This window comes from Olea europaea, chromosome 11, assembly GCF_002742605.1.
Source record: "Olea europaea var. sylvestris chromosome 11, O_europaea_v1, whole genome shotgun sequence".
Lineage (NCBI taxonomy): Eukaryota > Viridiplantae > Streptophyta > Magnoliopsida > Lamiales > Oleaceae > Olea > Olea europaea.
In genome coordinates, this window is record NC_036247.1 from 18,212,736 (window position 1) to 18,234,662 (window position 21,927).

Sequence of the window (21,927 nt, forward strand, 5' to 3'; positions counted from 1 at the left end):
GCAGCTGCGTGATGTGACGGCTATGCCTCAGATGCCGCGCCTCTACGCCGGATGTGCTTGTATACGCATATGAATCTTATTTTGTAATATAATTATTAATATTAAAATTTTTAATTATAATCTGATTTTTGAATAAGTAAACTTTGGATCTGATTTTTGACATTGAATCTTAAAACGTATAGATGGGGTGTAATTTTCACGTTTCTTATTTCTAATTTCCAATCAAGTTCAATTTAATCAAATTGACCCAAGCTTTACCTAAAAATCTTATTTTACCATTTCTGCCGTTCTGGATAAATCGAATTGGAAGCTTGACTATGCATATCTTCATTATTGTAAGCTCGCCATCTTTCTATTCTTGTAATTTTAATTGTCAAATCTATGAAGAACTCAATAAAGAAATGAGCAAAATATATAACGGGATTAGACAACATTATTTTGTAAGAATTAAGATTTAACATGCCATAGTTGAATTAATGTAGTGTTGTAAATATAAAAAATAATTATTATACGGAACCCGAGAGCAGAATGGAACTTAACACGAATAATTCCATAGTTAAATTTGGATAAGACGAACAATCATTTAGTGCATTCTGTCCAATAAAAATCATCCGCAATACAAAATGTACAATTGCATTCAAGTACTAAAAGATTTTCTTCTTAAATAATATCGTTATTTCCTCATAAAGAATACTAATGAAGTTATTAAAACTAGATAGAACAGTATATTAACACCAACATAAAGTGATATTAGCCTCTATTTGACAAACTTTATTTTATAAATTATCAAATTTCATTTTCAACTACATATTTTAATAAATCCACAAATACTATCCATTTATCCACCACTTAATTTTATTTAGTTGAAGTCAAACATTAATTTCGTTTACATATCACCCACTTCGTGAAATGTATTACTATTTTTCTTACCATTCTTATTTATAAAATTTTTATAAATTTGTTAAACGGAAGCTAAATTATTTATAAATTCTTTCGAAATTAGTGGATCTTCAACAGTAAAGCTTGAAATATCTTCAGAGTGAAAGAGGGTGTGTGTAGTTCAATCCATGCTTAACAAGCAGAAGACAAAGACAGGATTATTTTTTTCCCCCTAAAGTCTTAAAAAACAAGAAATTAATGATGGTAAAGATGATTTCTCCCACTATTGCATCTTTGGATAGAAGAATTGCTCCCACAAATGCATTTACATTAACGATAGTATTATTATCGTCTATCGCTTTGAGTAATGTTAAAACACATTATTAAGATTAAGTTAACTAATCATGATTTGTTGGAAGAATTAACAATATTTAACTAGTAAATTAATTCAAAATAAATGAGTAAATAAGAAACAATAATCGTTTTCATTAAATTTCATTAATCACGTGAGTATTAATTTAATACATATTTATCACTTCTTCTATTTATTGTGAATTTATGACCATAGTGATTTTTATTATTTTTTTCCCTAATCATCTCATTATAATTTCTCCAAAATTAAAAAAAAAAAAAAAAAAAAACTACTAACCAAAAAAAAAAAAAAAAAAAAAAAAAAACTACTAAAAAGACAGTCCATAAACACAATCCATGTTATGATCCGACCTGAATCCAGTGAGTCACATTTTATTGAAGACTCGGCCGCTGTTTGGCATATGTGAGCAGAGATAGCAATCAAGTTGAGAAGTTCGTTGGGACTTGACTCATGGACGGTTCAAGTTTGTTTCAGGACGAGTTCGAGTGGCAAAAGAGCGGCAAGGCTTGAACGACGAGCCAAGTTAGGATAGCAGCTTGTGAGTGAGCCCACGAGTAGAGCTAGACATAGTCCGTTTTGGTTCGATTCTTTTTAGAATCGAGAGAAAATCGAATCGAATCCGAAATTTTTCGGTATTTAATATGTGGAATCATCGGGTCCAAATTTAATTATTGAACCAATTGGATTCAATTCCATTTGGTTCAATTTGGTTTGGCTTGATTCCATTTGGTTTTCAGGTTTAGTACTATAATTAAATTTTTTAATATTTTCAAATCTATATTAACTCAATTAATGATATGTCCAATCTTAACCCTTACAAAATAATGTAGTCTAATTTTATGTATCTTTTACTCTCTTTTTGTTAAATTCTTCATAGATTTGATTGTTAAAATCAAAGAAAGAAGATAACAAGTTCATGATAATTAAGAAAGTCGTGGTGGAACTTTAATTTGATTTCTCCATAACAATAGAAAACAACATTATAGTAGAATAGGGATGTCAACGAGTCGAGCCGAGCTCACTCGCGAGTCGAAATTTTAGGCTCGGGCTCGCCTCGAGTAAAATGATCGAGCCTTTTTTTGGGCCCGAGTAAAAGCTCAGCCAAAAAAAAATAGGCTCGACCCGAAAACCTCGACCCGAGTTTTCGGCTCGAGCCTTTCCGAGCTGAGTAGGGCAGACTCAGTGTTTTGCTGAATTTGAATTTTTTTATTATTTATTATTTTTTATATCATTATCTATAAACATGGCAGTAGCACGCTGCATTTAAAATAATTTTTTTTTAATGTTTTTTTAAAATAAAAATATAGGCTTGTAAGCCCGAGCCACACGAGCCGGTTCGAGCTTTGCCCACCACCCCAAAATAAGGCTTGACCCGAGCTTTGAGTCGGGCGAGCTCGAGCTCTTTTCGAGCCGAGCCACGAGTTACCTAAGCCAATAAGCCCAATTGCCATCCCTAAAGTATAATAACTTATTTTGGTAAAACTTAGGTTAATTTGTTTAAGTTGTGCTTGGATTGAAAATTAGAAATTGAAAAATCATATTTTTGGGTTTGAGCTAAATTAATTAGTCAACAAATTTATTTAGGAAAAAATAAAATAATTTGGATTATTTTAAATAAATTAATTAAAAGATTATGGAGATTTGGTTATTAGGTTTTTCATCTAGAATCGAGAACAGAACATAATTGAACCCGTCAATTCATGAGTCAAATACCCGTTCAGGTATTTAATCTAAGAAAAATCCCTCGATTAGGTTTGGGCCCGATTTGGTCCAGCTCAGTTCGTAAATTTTGTCCAACCCTACCCACTAGCCTAAGAGCGATTGTTTGGTCACTTTTTTGGTTTTCAACGAATTGACCGTTCCACTGAAATAAAAAAATATATAAATTAAAAAAATCTACAAATACTTCATTATTCAATCCATTTTTCACACAAATTATCTGTAAATCTGTTTTACATTCCATCTACAAAAATTACTCTTAAACAATTCAAATCTCAATTCAATTTATACATTCTACATTTCTTATTTATACAATTCAAATCTCAATTATATTCTCTGCATTTTACATTATTGAGCCCTGTTTGGCTCATATTTTAATCAGAGTTAAAGTTAAATAATTAATATTAAACATATCTTTCATGGGTCTCACTACTTTTCAACCACACATTTCAAAAACTTCTATCAAATTATACTAAAATGCCAATTTTAATCTCCACCGAACACCCTCTCAATTTATACATTTCAACTTCAGTCAATGTAAATTCTCTACTATAATTCTATTAAATCATTATACATTTATATTCTATTATATACGAATGGATCCATATATATATATATATATTAGGTTTGTTCGATGGTCATTGTCCCATAATGCTACAATCTCAATTTTCACAATGAATATATCAATCTCAACGATATACTTCTGATTTAAATGACATTGATCAAGAAGCTTTAGAATCGAAAATAAAAATTCCCGATACAAGGGGGAAGCGAAAGGAGAAAAAGCTACAAAGAGTTGAAAATACTTTAAATTGATTTCGACGGACCGTATAATCAACAAAATTCAAGAATATAAAGTAGCCTGTAAATACTATCAAACACGATAGACATGACAAAAGAGTATCAATACTGCCCATCTCAATTGTCATTAGCTCAAATGTACAGCCAAACTTGGGTTGGTTGGTGGATCTCAAACATAATTGCAATCTGTACTCCTTTCAATACTGATTCTGCAACACTTAGCACATGGATGTATTCGGTGGAAACTACTCGTCAATGAATTGTAAAGTTTGTTGTGTGTTGAATTGTCACTAAGCCTAGTAGACAACGAACATCTTACAACATTTATGAAAGAATATCTTCAACCTAGGTACTTTGGGGTAAAGTAGGAATGCTCTTCGTTCTAATATCATAGATCATTTCCTTAAAACGAAGAAACAAATAATTCATGACTTACATATATATGATGGTATTATATCATTTACTTCGAATTTATGGGAATATATTAATAAAAAATGATATTTAGTTGTAATTGCAAATTACATGGACCAACTTTAGGTTATGCATACAAAGTAATTTTAAAATAATAATAATTGAGCATCCTCGTAATGTTAACAACATATTTAACGTTCTTATGCAAATTATTAAATAATATTGTTATTAAAGTAAAATTCACTTTTTTACATTTGAAAATGCTAATATTAATAAGCCTGTTATAAATATTTGTGTATGGTTCTTAATCCTGATTTTGATTTTGATTTTTTTTTTTTCATTTTCGTTCCGTATCATATTTTTAATTTAATTGTGCAATACAATATGAAAATATATTAAAGATCAAACAGATAGAATTAGAGATGCACTTATATTACATCGCATCACTAAGTAGAAAACATGCACTTGAGAAAATATTGGGCAAAATTTGGTCGAGATTCCAAAAAATTTGTAACTAATTTAAGTCATAGATGGAACTCCATTTACTTAATACTAAAATCATGTGATGGATATAAACATTTACTTCCTGAATTTTATAACTCGACATACAATAAATGATGATGAATCTGTTTTGATTTATGCTGATTCAGAATTAGCGTCTAAAGTTAAATTTTTTTTATAATTCTACAATCCAAGAGAAAGCCTAAGAGAAGACCATGCTACCATTAAGCATGCTACCAGTCTTAGCTGGCACCGAAGCCAAGGGAAAGCATTTGAAGAAGAGGAATGAAAGAAAGAAGAGTTTATTCGTATTCAATGCCCTTCTGTCTTTTACATTTTGGAATACAAGAGAAGACTATTCTCCAAATGGGTAATCGTCCTAGGAAGGAGAAAGGAAAGAAACTCTTAGACACAAGGCTGCCTCACTCATAACACTGTACTACTAAAGTTTAGAAAATACTTGTCATATTATTTCTTTTGGCATACACAATAAACCCCAAGTACAATTTGAAAGTACTAAATATATTGTTAGACAAGTCGCACTCTTTAAAATTTGACACATCCATCACTTATTCTAATTTAATTTAAAAATCACGTTAACTTCCATGTATAAATTGTATGTATAACGATTGAGTACATATATCAATTGGGCACACCAGCAACCAACTCTTCCACTAATCTTGAAAAAGACAATGCAAAAATAATAAATTTATTTAAAGACATTAGGGATGAAAGATTTATTTCATCTTTCTAGGCAAATTACCATGGTTTTATTCTTAAACCCATTCGGCCCTCCTTTCTTGAAACTCATTTTCAATTACACATTTTATCAACCTTCAACCACATTAAATCACAACTTACCATCAAAATCTAATAAAAATCACCACTGCGAAATTGTTCCTTGTTTTCTCTTTCTAGTGATAGTAATTTTCCACCAAAGCAATAAGAAACACTCGAGCAATAAGACAAGAACGATAAAAACCATATGATCAGTTGATATACAATGTTATGGTTGCAATCTACGGCATACTATAATGGTTTTAAACCCCCTATTTGGTTTTGCTAAAAACTGATTTTGATGAAACTTGTGAGTCCATAAAATGTGTTAAAATTAATTATAGACTCTTTAACTTAAATTTCATCAACTTTGTTAGCTAAACCAAACGGGAACTTAACATAATCGACAAGCTGTCAAGATGGGGATCTCGTTTCTTGCCTTTCAGGAGATATAAAAGGATTAAGAAAAACGTAAACTATACAAGTAACAAACCACCACCATGTGCCAAAAAAAGTAAACAATTCACTACAATAAAAGCAAAACTTAATCAAGCATCCTCCCCAATTTAGATAAACAAACAGTTCCACAATAAAATAGTAGACTTAAAAAGACTCTTAAACATTGATGAAAATTTAAACTGGTATTTGATAATGGAAAATCCTACCATAACAACATAGTCCACATTGCTCAGGCAGCATCAGCATCCTCCACCACATGGACAACCTTAGCAGTTGGCCTTGCCAAAAGATCAGTGTACTCTTGGTAAGGCGATTTTGCAAAGCGAGTCTCCCTCCAAAGGTCAGGGGTAAGGAAACCATAAGTCTTCAAGAGACAATCAAAGGTCGCCTGCAAAGACAAGAAAACATATTATTAGCTAAATCAGATATAACTTTATGAGGTGAACTTGACATAGAAATGTCACTCAAAAGCATTAGTAGGAACTGGTGCTTCTAGAGGAACCGAAATCCCAAGTGTAGCACTTATAAGAACACGACATCTAGTTCTGTACTAATTCCAAAGCCTCTAGGCAATAAGATATTGAACGAAACACCCTACATGAAAAGAAGCATAAAGAAGTCCTGTACATATATCACGCAGAGCATACATGGATATCACCAGATGCAAATTCTCAAAGTACAGAAAAATTTAGCTAATTATTCAATCTTAGGTTCATCTTTTAATATTTCAAACACCAATAAAATGACCCAAAAACATGAAGTCTAGACAGACAAGACATAAAACAAACAAATATGATTTCATCATGAATGCTAATTGTATACTACAGATATTGTCCTTCGCATAAAGCATTCAATAAAAAGTTCCCCATCTTGATTGAATGTAACATACAAGATTCACACAAAAGTGTTCAGTTAACAAAAAATCGAACAATAGGGCAATTATTTTAAACAGATTAGAAGATCAATATGCACCATAGTTGTGTGTTGATCCCAATATGCACATTATAACAATAACTGAACCGATGAATCTGAACCAATTCTGTACGAATTTTAATTCGTCTAAGTATATCCTTCAGACATAAGAACATTTACATGGATTTGGACAAAAGGATACTGCTATGGCTTTACTGGTACAAAATTACACATGTTAAAGCAATAGACAATTATCGCACATTGAACCCAAAAATCATCAAATGTAAGTTTGTGTTTGTTCGTGTCTTGGAATGCAGAGAAATGTCTGAGTATGTTAACATAGAAGTTACGCAAATTTAACCAAAATTAAACATGTAAAGATCAATTAATATGTGTGATAAAGAGATGCTTTAAAAAAAAAATACAAAAGCTTGGACCTTGACAAAGTTCCCAAGGGTTTTGGTGGATCCACGAGAAGAGGTAAAGACATCCTCAATACCAGCAAACTGGAGCACCTTCTTTGGAACCCGGGCAGCAACAATCCCGGCACCACGGGGAGCAGGAACCATCCGCACAGTGACAGAACCACACTTTCCGGTGACCTTACAGGGGACTGTGTGTGGCTTGCCAATCTTGTTCCCCCAGTACCCTCTCCTGACGGGAATGATCGAGAGCTTGGCCAAAATAATAGAGCCACGAATGGCAGTGGCCACCTCCTTCGAGCACTTGACACCGAGTCCTACGTGCCCGTTGCCATCGCCGACAACCACGAAAGCCTTGAACCTTGTTCTCTGACCTGCCCGGGTCTGTTTCTGCACCGGCATGATTTTCATTACCTCGTCTTTCAGACTAGGACCGATCAGGATGTCGATGATTTGATACTCCTTGATTGGAAGAGAGTGTAGGTAGATTTGCTCTATGGATTTGATCTTTCCGTCTCTCACAAGACGGCCGAGCTTTGTCACTGGCACCCAGTCCTTCTCCTCAGCGTCACGGCGGCCTCGGCGGCCACCTCCTCTGCGACCTCCCCTATCGCCACCACGTCCACGGCCTCCAAAACCACGACCGAAGCCTCCACGGTCTCCTGCGCCTCTCTCCGCCATGTTTGTTGCAAAGGGTTAATCTCTAGGGTTAAAGGATTTAAAGGCGAAAGACTGCTGCGTGCGTGTAAAAGAAAACCCTACCAAGCGAGATATGTATAGAAAGTGCTGTATAATGGGCTCATCGTTTGAGGATCTGAGCCCATTTATGTTATAAGCCCTATTTTCGAGGATCAAATGGCTTGAGACTTATTTACGGTTTAAAAAGGGATAATTAGGCCCAGTATGGCCCATTACTTAGAAATTTGATTAATACCCTTTCACCATTTTAATTATCATTAACATTATAATTTACGGAGAAAAATAAATGCAATTCAATCCCAACCAAATAGAAGCCGAAAAGAAGTTGAAGTCTCGAATAATTGAGCTAGGAAAAATCATTGGAGAAGTTGTGATGGACCCTAATTTCTGGTTCTTGAATTTTTCACGGTGATTGCTAAGTGAACTCCTCCAAACATTGTCAAAAATGGCAGGCTTCTTGCTTTTTCGGGGCTCAAGCTTTTCAAAGAAAACGTCGTCTCTTTGGATAATACCTAAGCTTTCCTCGATTGTCTCACCGAACAACAGATATAAGTGGAGATGTAGTAGTAAATCTTAGGCTTGGGTTTGCTGTTAGTAGTGGTGGCGACGTAGAAAGAGGAGGACGATGGTTGTGTTGGAGGAATGGAGAAGCGGCAACGATAAGATTGGGGGGTGATGGTGGAGGTAAGGATCGTTAATGGATCTCTTATTTCCTGCCCAATCATTTTCAATTGTGAATTGCAAAAGCAGAAAACACATAAATAAAATATTATTGTTTTTACCTCATGGATAGCTACCATCTATTTTAATTCAATAAGAAGTTAACACAACAGCCATTTGATCTTTTGCTTTGTTGCAACCTTGCATTGTGGCCATTGATATGTACTATATCGTTTCTTATATTTATTGAAATCAGAGTTCAGCAATTGTTGAGCAAACTCCCAAATCAGTGCCATCTCCAAAATCTTCTCTCGAACTGAAGTTTCTATTACCAACATTCCATGACTAGGGATGACAAATTATCTGCTCCCAACCTGTCCTGCATTACCTTGTCTCAAATTTCTCGAATATTTCTCGACTCTTTTTGTTTCCTTTTATTTTTATGCTTTTTGTTGAAGAATCGACCTCCGATAATGAATTTTTGGGGCTCAGTTTCACCAATCTCAACCTTATTAAACACACCCAAGTATGGCTCCAATCCAAACAACGATTCTTACTTCAGTTTCTCAACTCAATGTGTTCACAAAGAACACAATATGGTGGATGCAATGAATAACCAAGAATAGAGGAAGACAGGTTCAATTTCAAGACTCAAAAGAGAAAACAAGAGAAAAGTCGGTTGCCTCTTTCTTCAATTGCACACACACACGGCTTATTCAACAGTAAGACCAATATATAGTTTTAGGGTGTAATAGTAATGGACTAATATAGTGGGCTCATGGACCAACTAATGGTTAAAGGGGTCGGAACACAAAAGTGAGTCATCCAAGAAGTAAATGGGCCATGAGCAACATTAACTATATTAAGTTGCTTCAAACGACCCTCAAGTTATTTTTCGAGTTGAGCCAATTAATCGAGTGTGTTAATAAATATTTCAATCATCAGCTGAAGCTTACGAAATCTAATCCTACTATTCGACACTGTTTAACATCATCGTCCGAGATTATTGGGTATCAAAAAACCCAACACTTATAATTTAAATCGCATTTCAAAAGTTAAAAAAATAGATAATTAATAAAATGAGTTGGCAAATGGAGATAATTTTATTTTTTTTTTAATTTACTGCCCCGTTTCCAAAAAATCCCGATGGATGGGGACGATAATGGTTGTCTTTGAACTACCCCACCCTACTCCTTTTGTATCCCTATCTAAGAAGAAGTTTAGTTTAAATAAATAGTTCATACTCTATTACAAGTTTAAACTTTTTGAGGAGGTGATTGATAAAGAGCTTGTGTGGAAGTTATTTTGATAATTATTTTTTGATCGTTAAGAGAAGAGTGGGGTCCACTTGTGACAGAAAAAGTCAAATATAATGGCTGAAATAGTGAAATAACGGTCAAAAAATTAATTTTTTGGGAGAAAAAATCACTCTCAAACAGACTTAAAATCACTTTTGCTCAAGTAGTAGTAGTCACTCATATGTGAAAATTATGTATGTATTGTATGAATTTTGATATGAATAGAAAGATAAAAATGAAGATATATACAAAAAAAAAAAAAAAGGAAAAAAAAATTTTCTCAAAAAAAAAAAAAAAAGAAAAGAAAAGAATTTTGCACCTACATTTTAAATAACATTTATTCACTCTTTATCTATTAATTTTTTAGACGAGATATTAGTAAAGGTAAATCGATTTCCTCTGCCTATATTAATCCCATAAAAAAAAAAAAAAAATTGTTCAAAAGAAGTGGGTGGCATTATGACTGGGCTGTCAGTTAGATAGGTTTTGTATTTTTTTTATGATATTTTAGATGGGGGGCAAATATTTATCTCCAATGATTGGGGTGAACTATTAAAGGCAAGAAAACTTGGTACATATAATCTGAAAATTATTTCTTTATAGTTGCTTTGTAAAATTCTATAGATTGGGGTACAATTTATAGAAGCTAGATGACATAGGAAAGTACAATAATTAATCTAAAGATTCTAGCTCCAAGAAATTTCCCCCAGTCCAGCACTGAAATTCTATGAGACGTTTGAAATTAATGTATATACATGAATGATTGTAGAAAATCCATCAAAAATGTTAATTTAAAAAGAAATTCTTGTTATATTCTTCGCTCGAGATAATAACGGACTTATAGGAAAAGTTTAGTCCACATCATAGAATTAAAAAAGTAACATAGCATGTAACTTTTATCATTTTCACATTTGTATTTATATTTTCATAAACACCTTGCATACCTCTTGAATTGATCAAAAGTTGTATTTTCACATACACCAGCCTAATCCAAGTCACACTAGTCAAAATTTTGGTATATACTAATCTAAAATTATTGGGATTTAATAATCCAGCAACAACGTTGATTTAAAGAGAAAGTCATGTTATATTCTCTGTACGAGATAATAACGGACTTAAACGAAATAGAAAGAAAAAAAATAAAAAATTAGCAGGCCACTTTTATCGTTTTCATATTTTATTTACATTTTCACAAACACCTTATATGCCACTTGAATTGATCAAAATTTGAATTTTTCACCCATATCACGCTAATCGAATTCACGCTAATCTAAATTCTGATATATACTAATCCAAAACTATTAATCTAAAAATAAAATTTCATATGTACTATAACATAATCAATATCAAAATTGAGGTGAAAATTGTGTTCATGATTCCCACAACTAAATTATGTATGTTCACCCATCGTGTCACTTTTTATTGTGGAGAAAGTTTAATATACATATTTAAGACAGAATATGACAGTATTAGAGGAATAAATGATGAAATTAGCATAGAAGAGACAAGAAAAGAAATAATTTAAAGACGCAATACTAAATTATTGAACATCACGGAGAAATCGAGGAAAATTTGTCAAAAAAAAAGAGGAGAAAAGAAACAACACCAAGCAAATCCCCATCCTTGAAAATTGGAATGGCAGTCCTCGTTTTCTTTTCTTCTGGAGCCCACATAATTATTGACCAAAACCATGCATTTTAATTGCATTTAATACGATTTTAGTCAAAGCATAATTGTGCGACGTGACTTTTCTACTGATATTTCAAAATGATTTTAGTATTATGAGACATTGGTCGAATAATCTATTTAAAAGATCTTTCATAGGCAATGGATATCTTATCCATTGAAAAGCTTTATTGAGTGATTTGCGGAGTATCTCGCTCAATTTTAGCAGAATTATTAACGTAAAATATAGAGCAACTTCGTGATGATTTGCTTGGCCGAAAAAGACTTTTATCAAGTAAATCTTTGATTTTCTTGACACAATGATAAAGTAACTTTTTGCTTATTTGAATGAGACGAGATTTTGTAAAAATATTTGATTCATCAAAATTAGAATTGTATAAAAAGGAAATAATATGTTTATTCATATTCCAAAAAGCATTGCAAATTGTAGAATATATTTCATTTTCAATTTCATTTTATAATTTTTAAATTTTCTCTTTTATTGAAGAATTTTATAATTGTTCTTCAATTCTTTTAAATTTAATTTCTTCCTTGAGAAATTGAATATGATTCCTTTTGAAATTAATATTATTTATAATGTTTGAAATAGATGACTCTTTTGAAGAATTTGCATCTTTATAAAAAAATGATTTGAAAATTTGAAAATATTTCTTGGTCAAAAATATTTATAGTAAGTCCTTTAGAATCAGCTTGAAATGGATAAATTTGATCAATAAAAAGAGTTCTAAGAATTACTTCTTGGTCTAAATCTTTTACAAGATAGAATATATTTTTGAAACAAATAGTTGAATTACAAACATTAACTTTTGAAAGTTTATATTGAATATTTAGCTTTTATTGCTGGCACCATAAAGATGCTTAGTAGTTTTTTCAAATATTTTGTAGGTATTAATCATTTTCATATATAATTTTGATTGGCTCCTGTATCAATGATGACTCTAGAAGTGAATTTGAATTCTTTGTTAACTACACTATTCATATTGCAGAACTATTTTTTAAGGTGAATTCGGTTAATGACATTAACCTTTTCTATTTTAGATTAAGAGTTTGAATGATAAGCATGAGAAGTTCTAGCATCTTCAGAATTTGGAAAGGAAGATGAAGGAGATTTATGAACATATTCACGTTCTAAATCTTCCGTTTTAAGTAGTACTACTATTCTTACTTCTTTCATTTGGCGTTCAACGGATGAAATTTGAGATTGCATCTCATTAATTTTTGACTTTAAATTAGGAATAAATGTTTTTAACTGCTTAGTTTTGAATCGATTCATTATGTGTTGCATATTAAATGGCTGATCCGTAGATTTTGATGTTAAAATAGATTTGAATTTTTTCTTGAGTTGAGGATTTCCAATTTTCTCAATGATATCTTGAATAATTATTTGTTTTTTAGTGAGAATATTTTTGGTTTTACAATCACAAATTTCTTTATATTGGCTAAAAACAGATGATGAATTCGAGCTAGTCTCAACATCAGGATCTTCTTGATATTGATAAACTTGTTCAATTTCATAGTCAAAATCTTCTTCGGAACTAGAATTGATAAAATTGAGAAATTCAAGTTTAGTATCTTCATCAATATATAGATTATTAATCTTTCCTTTCATAGGACACTTATTAGAATAATGTCCAGATTGTCTGCATTTCCAACAAGTAATATTGGAAATTTTTTAAAATTGTTTCTTAGAAATTTCTTTTCATAGGAAGGTTTTTGGAAATTTTTCTCCTTTCGATAAAATCCTTTTCTTTTGGAAGAAGGAAAATTTTTCTTTTTCATTTTTGAGGAAGAAGGATTAATCTTTTCAAAATCATGTTGTTCACAGAATGATTAAAGTTCCTTACGATTTTTAGATCTTTCTGATTTCAATTTGACTTTAAGTTTGAGATCATTACGAAGGGCTAAGCCTTCTTTATTGACAAAATTTATGAGTTCACCATAAGTAAGATCAGCATAAGGAATAGTATCTTGATTTTGACTTTTAATAGAATTTCTAACTCTTTCAGCATAGAGTTTGGAAGTCCAAAGATAAATCTTTCTTTTCAATAAGATTGATTGCAATCTTCACGAACTAAAATGTCGGTTAAGAACATGTCTTTATACTAATGAAGATCATGAAGTTTAGGACAAATCGAGATTCATAAGAATATCAGATTGTCTATTGAGAATATCAATTGGATTGCCTATAAAATATATGATAATACTAAAGATAAGAGTAGCGAAGCAATCACTTTCTCCTCTATCAGTAATAATAGCTTCAGGGACCTCATTTTCTTTCTTCTTGAAGGAGATAATTAAACCACCATTGTTTGAGTTGTTCAGTAAATCCGATGACCAAATTGCTAGTGGCAGTTTTTAGATTGACGCCTAGCTCCATATGCTTTTATTTTTCATATGAATATAATGCACACTTTAAAATTTCTTTGATGAATTTTATATATTTTTGGGTAGTACCCATCGAGATCAAGACTCCCCATTCCACTCCATTGGAATCCCCACTTTAAAGAGCCAGTTGGAACTTAATTTAAAGGTTTGACTGTCTAAAAATGATCTTACGAAGATGCTTTCAAGAAAGTGCCTGGTTCTAAGCTTGTCAACAAAGGAGAGCTTGAAGCCACTCAAATTGATATCAAGGCCCCTATTCATGTTTCCTTAAAAATAGCTTATAAAATCAAAATTAAATATTAATTTCAACCCACATTTTACACCTACATTAAAAATGTATACATCACAGTTTCAACAGTATTAAACTAGTGTAAATAAAAAAAGGATGTAACTGCTGGATACAAACATACCCATAATAATTGAACAGTGATTCAAAATATTGTTAAAACCAAACCACCATTGACACAAATGTTTGCTAACCGCAACTTTTCGTCGAAACCAGCGTGCCAAAGAATCAATTTGCATTTATGATAAGAATACACAGAACTCATTAGGGACTCATTTGTACACAAGATCACTAATCTGCAACTCAAGCAACCAAAATAACAGTTCTCTTTTCTCATGCATCAACCATACAGAGGCATAATAAATCAAGAGACTGCCCTCCGGGGCATAGTCCCGTAGTGTAAAGGACAGAAGTAAAGTTATCTCACGCCTTGCTGACAGCCGCAGTGTGAGGGTTCAATTCTTGAGCATGAAATTTGATTCCTTGTAGGTGCAATGTATAGGCAGTTCTTGTTCTTTGGCCTGTTTGGGCACATTTCTCAATTTACCTCCCTCACAAATCTCTAAGGGCGGAGTGGTGGGGGCCCTCAAGGTTGGGGTTCAACTTTTTTTTTTTTTTAATAAATCACGAGACTATATCCAGACAAGATCTTCAAAGTAACTAGTTGTACATACTATCTGCAACTTTCAGGAACAACTATTTTTCACATCAGACAACATTAGCTAAAGATATAGGTCGAGACAAGATACTACTAATTATTATACTTTAACCTTTTGATGACTATCCTTTTTTTAACTCTTTCACTGAAGCCTTTAACAGAAATAAGCCAAATGATATCACCCCATATGAAAAGGACATTTTGTCCACATTTTGGCCAAGTTAGAAATTAAATTTTTAGTAGATTTTGATAAAGTTTGATGAAATGTGTGGTTGAAAAGTTCATAAAAGTTGTGAATCCTATGATATGTATGGTTGAAAACGAGTTTGAGAAAATGAGGGAAACAACAGAAATAAGCCTAATTGCATAGATCATTCCATATCAGGACATTTAAATTTTGTCCCTACTCGTAATCTACCAAAAAACTCCAACAAGCTATTCATGTAATGAAATTAGTTTATTTGTCAATCTTAACAGCTCTCTAAATTTGAACTCCAAGCCGGTAATCAAGCAACAATAGACAGTATTCCATGAATGAATGAATAATTCCAGTAAAATTGACACATCAGATAACATCACTACAATAAAAGAAATCTAGAAAGATCAGAATATCTCACCTAGCAGGCCAATGTTGATCCCAGTGATTCAACACCGGTTGGAGACCTTGTTGCTGCTGCCTCAGTTGCTATTGTTGAAAAATGATAGTAAAATATGTCAACTTTGAACCGAAATTTCAGTGGGACTCATATCTTAATTTTAACGGGACCTAACATATTCACGTTCTACTTTACGAGGTGATTAACGTGATATATTTAATTATCGAAAACCATTTAGAATTGAATGAAATATTTAATGTCAAAGTAACCCACTTGAAATTATGAATTAGTGAATAATTTGATTTGCCAAACACTTATCCCACACGTGCGTTGCTGTCCATCCAATCGACTCTGCACTACACGAGCACGTGTTGGGTCCAGTCCGATTCGTATTGGGGTACGTCTTTATACTGTATTAGCTTTTTGGATAAATTTATTTGAACTGACTAAATAGTTGATCGTTTATTGACTTAATAAGTTTAGTATTGAACTAAGCTGTCTATTCGAGTTGTGGAGGCTATCTGAACAGTGATGACTGTTTTGACGAATGTTTGAATGGCTACACACAAATCTATAAATAGTCTGCACTGCTTCCAGAAAAATTATACCATTTTCATTGTAAACATTCTTTACTTTGAATCTCATTTTCCCTCTCTCATTCTGATATTATTTTCAAAGTAAAACACTTCATATGTTCTATTCTAGGAAACGATTGCTAGACGCTTTTGGCATATTTGAAGGCAGCAAATTAGTTTTAGGAAAATATCGTGAAGTCGGTGGACTCGAATTAATTTTTCTGATCCTGTTGATCGTACTGTTACGCTGCACAAATTACGTTAAAGTAATTCCTAATTCTGTCAGATTGTTTGAAAGGAGAAACTTATACTCCTAAACAAAAATGCTAACCAGCCAGGGATGAAAACAGGGTTAAAAACAGGGATTTGAAATTTTTGATGACATGGCAATTATTGCACATTAAAAAAAAAAAAAACAAAACTTAACTTGAAACCACACAAAATGGGACGACCACAGTTTTCAGGAAGCAAAAGCGGGAAAAATGTGTTGCCCTCCCTCACTCCCTCCACCGCACCCATGCCGATCGGAGCATCTTCACCGGTAATCAGTTGATCTCCGTTCATCTCGGCTCCCAAAGTACGAGAAAGCAAAAGCGGGAGTGAAAACTTGAGTTGCGAACCCACCCTCCCTCCCTCCCGCCACCGCACCCATTGACCGGAGCATCTTCACCGGTAAGGAGCTAAGTCCTTTTTGTAGTTTAAACTCAAACTAAGAAATTCGGGACTTCATTCTTCTTCAGTAATCAAGAAACATGAATAGGTTTTATTGTTAGTGGGTATATATTATTCATTGAATGGAAGGGAAAATGTGATTACGTTTTATCAGAATGATTGTATTCAAACGGTAAATTGGTAGTTTCATTTTTATTTTTTACTTCCACGTGGGAGGAGATTTTGGGGATTTCCGAGCTTGAAAGGTGGCCGTCGGAGTAGTGACCGGAAAAGTTAAACGAATAGGATCGGTTGGTTTATTCGAGTTCTTTGTGTATCAGTTTATAATATAATAATTTTTTTCCATGCTATTCCATAATCAACGAATTAGAATTGCACTGTCTGAGGTTGGTTTTGAGGTAGAAATGCGCAGGGTTTGGCTTGTAGGTCCTGGAAAATTTATGTTGTGTGCATCATTTATCCTACCTGAGAGAGTGGTAGATGCAAAAACAGATTAAATATTGTAAACAGGAGCCATCACGTTGAACATAACTTTCATTTATAGAACAAAGCAACAACTATGTTGGGGATTATCATGGCGTCTGAAAGAGCTTCTATAATAATTAAGATATAAGGAAAACTAGAAATAAATACACCATTTGTCTCTCATCAACTTGCTATCAATTTTTGTTTTCAAGAGATGAATCCATATCAATAAAATTTCCACTTGGAAAAATCTCCCATAAAAAATTTTAGATTAGTTTACTGATAACGAAATCCCTATATTAAGCAAGAATCCTTTGGATACCATGAATAGTCATTGCATTACATGTTATAATTATATGTATGTTAGATTCAAATTAATCGAGAGAAATCTTTCAATTTTTTATGGGGATAGAGAGCCGAATTGGGATTTGTCCTTCAAATTTTTATGGTTCTTGTAAAATACTGCTGTAATAACCCTTTTATTTTTGCAGCAGAATAAAGTATGGAAGACGTAGAAGATGAGCCTGTTGATGTTTTGATGGAATCCGATATTGAGAATATTACGGAGTTTGTGAATGTAGTCGAAGACGAAACATCAGGAGGGGATGGGTTACAAGTGCCTCAGGTGGGTATGTTATTCAAGCATGAAGAAGATATGTATAACTTCTACAAAAAATATGCTTATGCCGTTGGTTTTCCCGTGAAAAAAAGGAATTCGAAAAAGGGGGAGGACGGAGTATTGAGATACCTAACGTTAACATGTAGTCGTGAAGGACGATTAAATGGTAATACTAGTAGTTCAGTGAAGCCGCAACCTACGGTTAAGATGGGTTGTAAAGCAAGGATATCTGCATCTTCAGATATGTTGGGAAATTGGAGAATTAACGCGGTCCACCTAGAGCACAATCATGAGACAAGTCCATCTAAGTCCAGGTTATATCGATGCAACCGAACTTTGACTGCACATGTGAAAAGGAAGCTTGAAGTAAATGATTTAGCAGGGATTCCGTTGCATAAGAGTTACAATTCCGCAGTTGTAGAAGCCGGTGGATATGAGAACATGACTTGCATTGAAAAAGATTGTCGAAACTATGTCGAACGAGTTAGGCGATTACGACTTGGAGAGGGCGATGCTGCAACAATACAATCATACTTCTCAAGAATGCAAGCTCAATGTTCGGGATTTTATTTCAGTATGGATTTGGACGATGATTCGCGACTAAGAAATGTATTCTGGGCAGATAATCGGTGTAGGCTAGCGTACAAGGAGTTTGGTGATGTGGTTACTTTTGATACCACATATCTTACTAATAAGTATGACATGCCATTCGCCTCCTTTGTTGGCGTCAATCATCACGGACAGTCAACATTACTTGGTTGTGGGTTGCTGTCGAATGAGGACACTGAGACCTTCGTATGGTTGTTCAGAACATGGCTTCAGTGTATGTATGGTGAAGCTCCACAAGCTATAATTACCGATCAGGATAGAGCCATGCAAAATGCAATTGAGATTGTCTTCCCGCGGACGAAGCATAGATGGTGTTTGTGGCATATTTTGAAGAAACTCCCGGAGAAGTTTGGATACCACGTGGATAAGGGCTTGATATTTGGGGCTATACATGATTTAGTGTATGATTCACAGTCAGAACATGAATTTGAAGAAGGTTGGATGGCGATGATTGACACCTATAGTTTGCAGCAAAATAATTGGTTGTCAGGATTATATGAGAATAGAGGGCGTTGGGTGCCTTGTTTTTTGAAAAAAACTTTTTGGGCAGGAATGTCAACAACACAAAGAAGCGAGAGTATGAATGCATTCTTTGATGGATATGTGCATTCGAAGACATCGTTGAAGCAATTCGTCGAACAGTACGAACGTGCTCTCAGGAATAAGGTCGAGAAGGAATTCCAAGCTGATTTCAAGTCGTTCTCTCAAATGATACCGTGTGCAACACAGTTCGAAATGGAAGAACAGTTTCAGTCAGTTTACACCATATCGAAATTTCGGGAAGTTCAAGAAGAGTTCACGGGTAAGGTGTACTGTAACATCATATCTACGTCGGAAGGATCTTCTAAGACAACGTATAATGTACGGGAGACTATTATGTATGATGGTCGTCGCAAGAGAAAAAATTGTGTCGTCTCATTTGTGAGAAATAATTGCGAAGTTGTTTGTAACTGCCACTTGTTTGAGTTTAGGGGAATACTTTGTAGGCATGCAATAGCGGTTCTGGACTGGAACGACATCACATGTATTCCGGATCGGTATATTTTACGGAGATGGAGGAGGGACGTTCGTAGAGCGCACACGAGAGTTCCAGTAAACTATGCAGGGTTAGAGACTACTCTTGCACAATTAAGATACGAAGAGATGTCGAAGGGATTTGCACAGGTGGCAGACCTTGCTGCAGATGACGAAATGCGGTCACGTGCAATAATGGAGTGGATAAAATCTCAATGTGAAGATATGATGACTACAAGATCTAGTGGTGGTAGTAATCCCATACCGTCGCGTACCACGGAGGTGTCGAATGATTGTGCAGTCGTGTCAAAGTTAGCGAGCGGAAGCATACGGGATCCACAAGTAGCTCGACGAAAGGGTGTGCCCAGGAAGCTTAGAAAAAGAAACCCATTGGAGACAGCATCTAAGAAAGCAAAGGTATGCTCGAAAACTGCGCTTTATATTTGCAATTGTTTAAATTTACATCTAAGCGATTCTCTGTGAATGCAGTCTAGCGGGACATCATCCACTACTATGCGACCAAGAAATAGCAATACGAATGTGGTGGATGACGCAATGAACTTTCAGTTGCCTCGACAATATTCCATACCGACCCCGACGTCGTACTTGTCCAATGACATGTTGACACCATTATCTTTGTCACAACTGTCCATGCCCACACCGTTCTCCCTTTCCCAACATGTACCCTTTCAAAATTTTGTCTCTCCATCCGCGGCTACAATCATGCAAAATTCACAAGGTATAAACCAATGTTGTAGACGGTTTTAAATTTCATTATGTTGTGAACACATGATTAATTATTTCTTATGGTATTCTATTGTAGGTCAACCATTGACGAACTACTATCAAAATTTATTGGATGACGGTGGCAGCCTATAGCAAGGGGGCTATGATTGAAATTTTTTTTACATCAAGAGTTTCAATTCACAGTACTCGGATGAAGATGTATTTTGGCATTTCCTAGTATTAAGGCAATTACTACTTTGCCTATTTTGGCAACTTCACAAGTTTTAAGTTGGCTGAATTTTTTTGAAATGTTGACAGCTCTAGGTTCAAATTAAGTGTGATTTCATGTACTGGACAGCTGATCATCTTTGTTCTTGCACTAGCCATGATGAAATAGTTTCGAAATGTTTATTATTGCCATTTACTGAGCTGCTCAAATGTGAATCCTAGCTTACATGGAGAAATTTTTTTTTTCTTATATAAATTTTTAGGATGACAGCCATGTATTCAATTTGAAACACATGTAAAAATGCTTTGATGTAAATTTACTTTGAAACACAGATGTAAAAATGCTTTGATGTAAAAATGCTTTGCTGTAAATTTAAACAATTGAAACGTTCCCTAAGCTGCACTCCAGTCCATTCTCTTCTTTTTTAGTAGCTGCACTCCAGTCCATTCTCGCTTACAAAACGGGCTGGACGGAGAGAGCATAAGGGACAGAGCTGGAGACTTCAACATTGACGCCTGCCTCAACTTGATTAAGCTCACTTTTGAAAAATGATTTGCAATTTCATAACAAAAAGAACCTGAACCTGGGCTTCGTTAAAAATTATAGGCAGCCAATGTTTGCCTTCATTTAAGCTTGTGAACTTGGAATACATAAACAATTCGAATGGAAAGGTATTAAATACATTAAGTACCCTACGTAAACTGTAAGTAAGTCGCGAGAGTACAAATGTTTGCCTACAAAAAATGCTTGTTTTGGTACCAAGCTATTATGATATACAACCTCGCACCACACACCTCAACTACTTTACTTAATTAATCACATACAAGACTTTCAACCTCCACAAATAATGACAAGCTGATTCGGTTTTAATTGAGAAAATTAGGCTAGCCACTTTGATAAGTATCTTCAAGTCAAGCCGGCCGCTTCCCTTTAGCGTCCACATTTGCAACAATTTTCTCCTTCTTGATGCTCACGTTAACCAAAATCTGAAGCTCCTCTTCGTCACTTATCGTTACCCGAGATTTGAACATGCGGGACATTTCTTCAGCAGTGTCATTCATCACGGGGTTATGAAATGTTGCGCTATCACGACTACATTGACCGCTTGAGTTTTCTTTCATGACCCACTCCCAAAATCCACAATTCCGGCTGCAGCAAAGGAATATTTTCCCCTTATTGTGATTTTCCTTCTCCACCACAAAACATTTTTCAAATCCATACTTACATCGCGGGCAAGGGCCTTTCTTTTTGCATTCGGCAAACATATGATCCTTAGCTCTACAACTATGACAGATTCCGGAGTTCCTTTCGGGCATTCTACGATGGGAATAAAAAATCATACCAAATTCAGAATACTCGGACCATAGCATGTATCAACAACCAACATAAAACTAGTGAGCTTCAACACAAGGCAGAAATGGAGATTCTCCAATTACCCAATCAAAACAGAAGATTTTTGCTGAGCCAGATCAGTACAGAAAATAAGTCAAATAAAA

At 34.1% G+C, this 21,927-nt stretch overlaps 2 protein-coding genes across 2 annotated transcripts; one reads left to right on the top strand and one right to left on the bottom strand.

Annotated features, from left to right (window-relative positions):
- Positions 1-5,964: 5,964 nt before the first annotated feature.
- LOC111403657 (40S ribosomal protein S2-4-like) lies at positions 5,965-8,015 on the bottom strand. The gene is made up of 2 exons (XM_023032243.1): positions 7,270-8,015; positions 5,965-6,308 (listed from the first exon to the last, which is right to left on the bottom strand). The coding sequence occupies exons 1-2, from the start codon at positions 7,933-7,935 to the stop codon at positions 6,150-6,152; spliced, it is 825 nt and encodes a 274-aa protein (XP_022888011.1). The 5' UTR covers positions 7,936-8,015; the 3' UTR covers positions 5,965-6,149.
- Positions 8,016-17,736: 9,721 nt separating this feature from the next.
- LOC111404542 (protein FAR1-RELATED SEQUENCE 6-like) lies at positions 17,737-20,983 on the top strand. Its single transcript, XM_023033334.1, has 3 exons — positions 17,737-19,893; positions 19,966-20,096; positions 20,860-20,983. The coding sequence occupies exons 1-3, from the start codon at positions 17,737-17,739 to the stop codon at positions 20,981-20,983; spliced, it is 2,412 nt and encodes an 803-aa protein (XP_022889102.1).
- Positions 20,984-21,927: the final 944 nt, after the last annotated feature.

Excerpts from the sequence above, each read along its gene's own strand:
- LOC111403657 (XM_023032243.1), bottom strand. The coding sequence starts at position 7,935 with ATGGCGGAGAGAGGCGCAGGAGACCGTGGAGGCTTCGGTCGTGGTTTT. Across the intron at positions 6,309-7,269 it reads CCCTTGGGAACTTTGTCAAG|GCGACCTTTGATTGTCTCTT; the intron begins GTCCAAGCTTTT and ends TTGTCTTTGCAG.
- LOC111404542 (XM_023033334.1), top strand. The coding sequence starts at position 17,737 with ATGGAAGACGTAGAAGATGAGCCTGTTGATGTTTTGATGGAATCCGAT. Across the intron at positions 19,894-19,965 it reads CAGCATCTAAGAAAGCAAAG|TCTAGCGGGACATCATCCAC; the intron begins GTATGCTCGAAA and ends CTGTGAATGCAG. Across the intron at positions 20,097-20,859 it reads TCGTACTTGTCCAATGACAT|TAGCTGCACTCCAGTCCATT; the intron begins GTTGACACCATT and ends CTTCTTTTTTAG.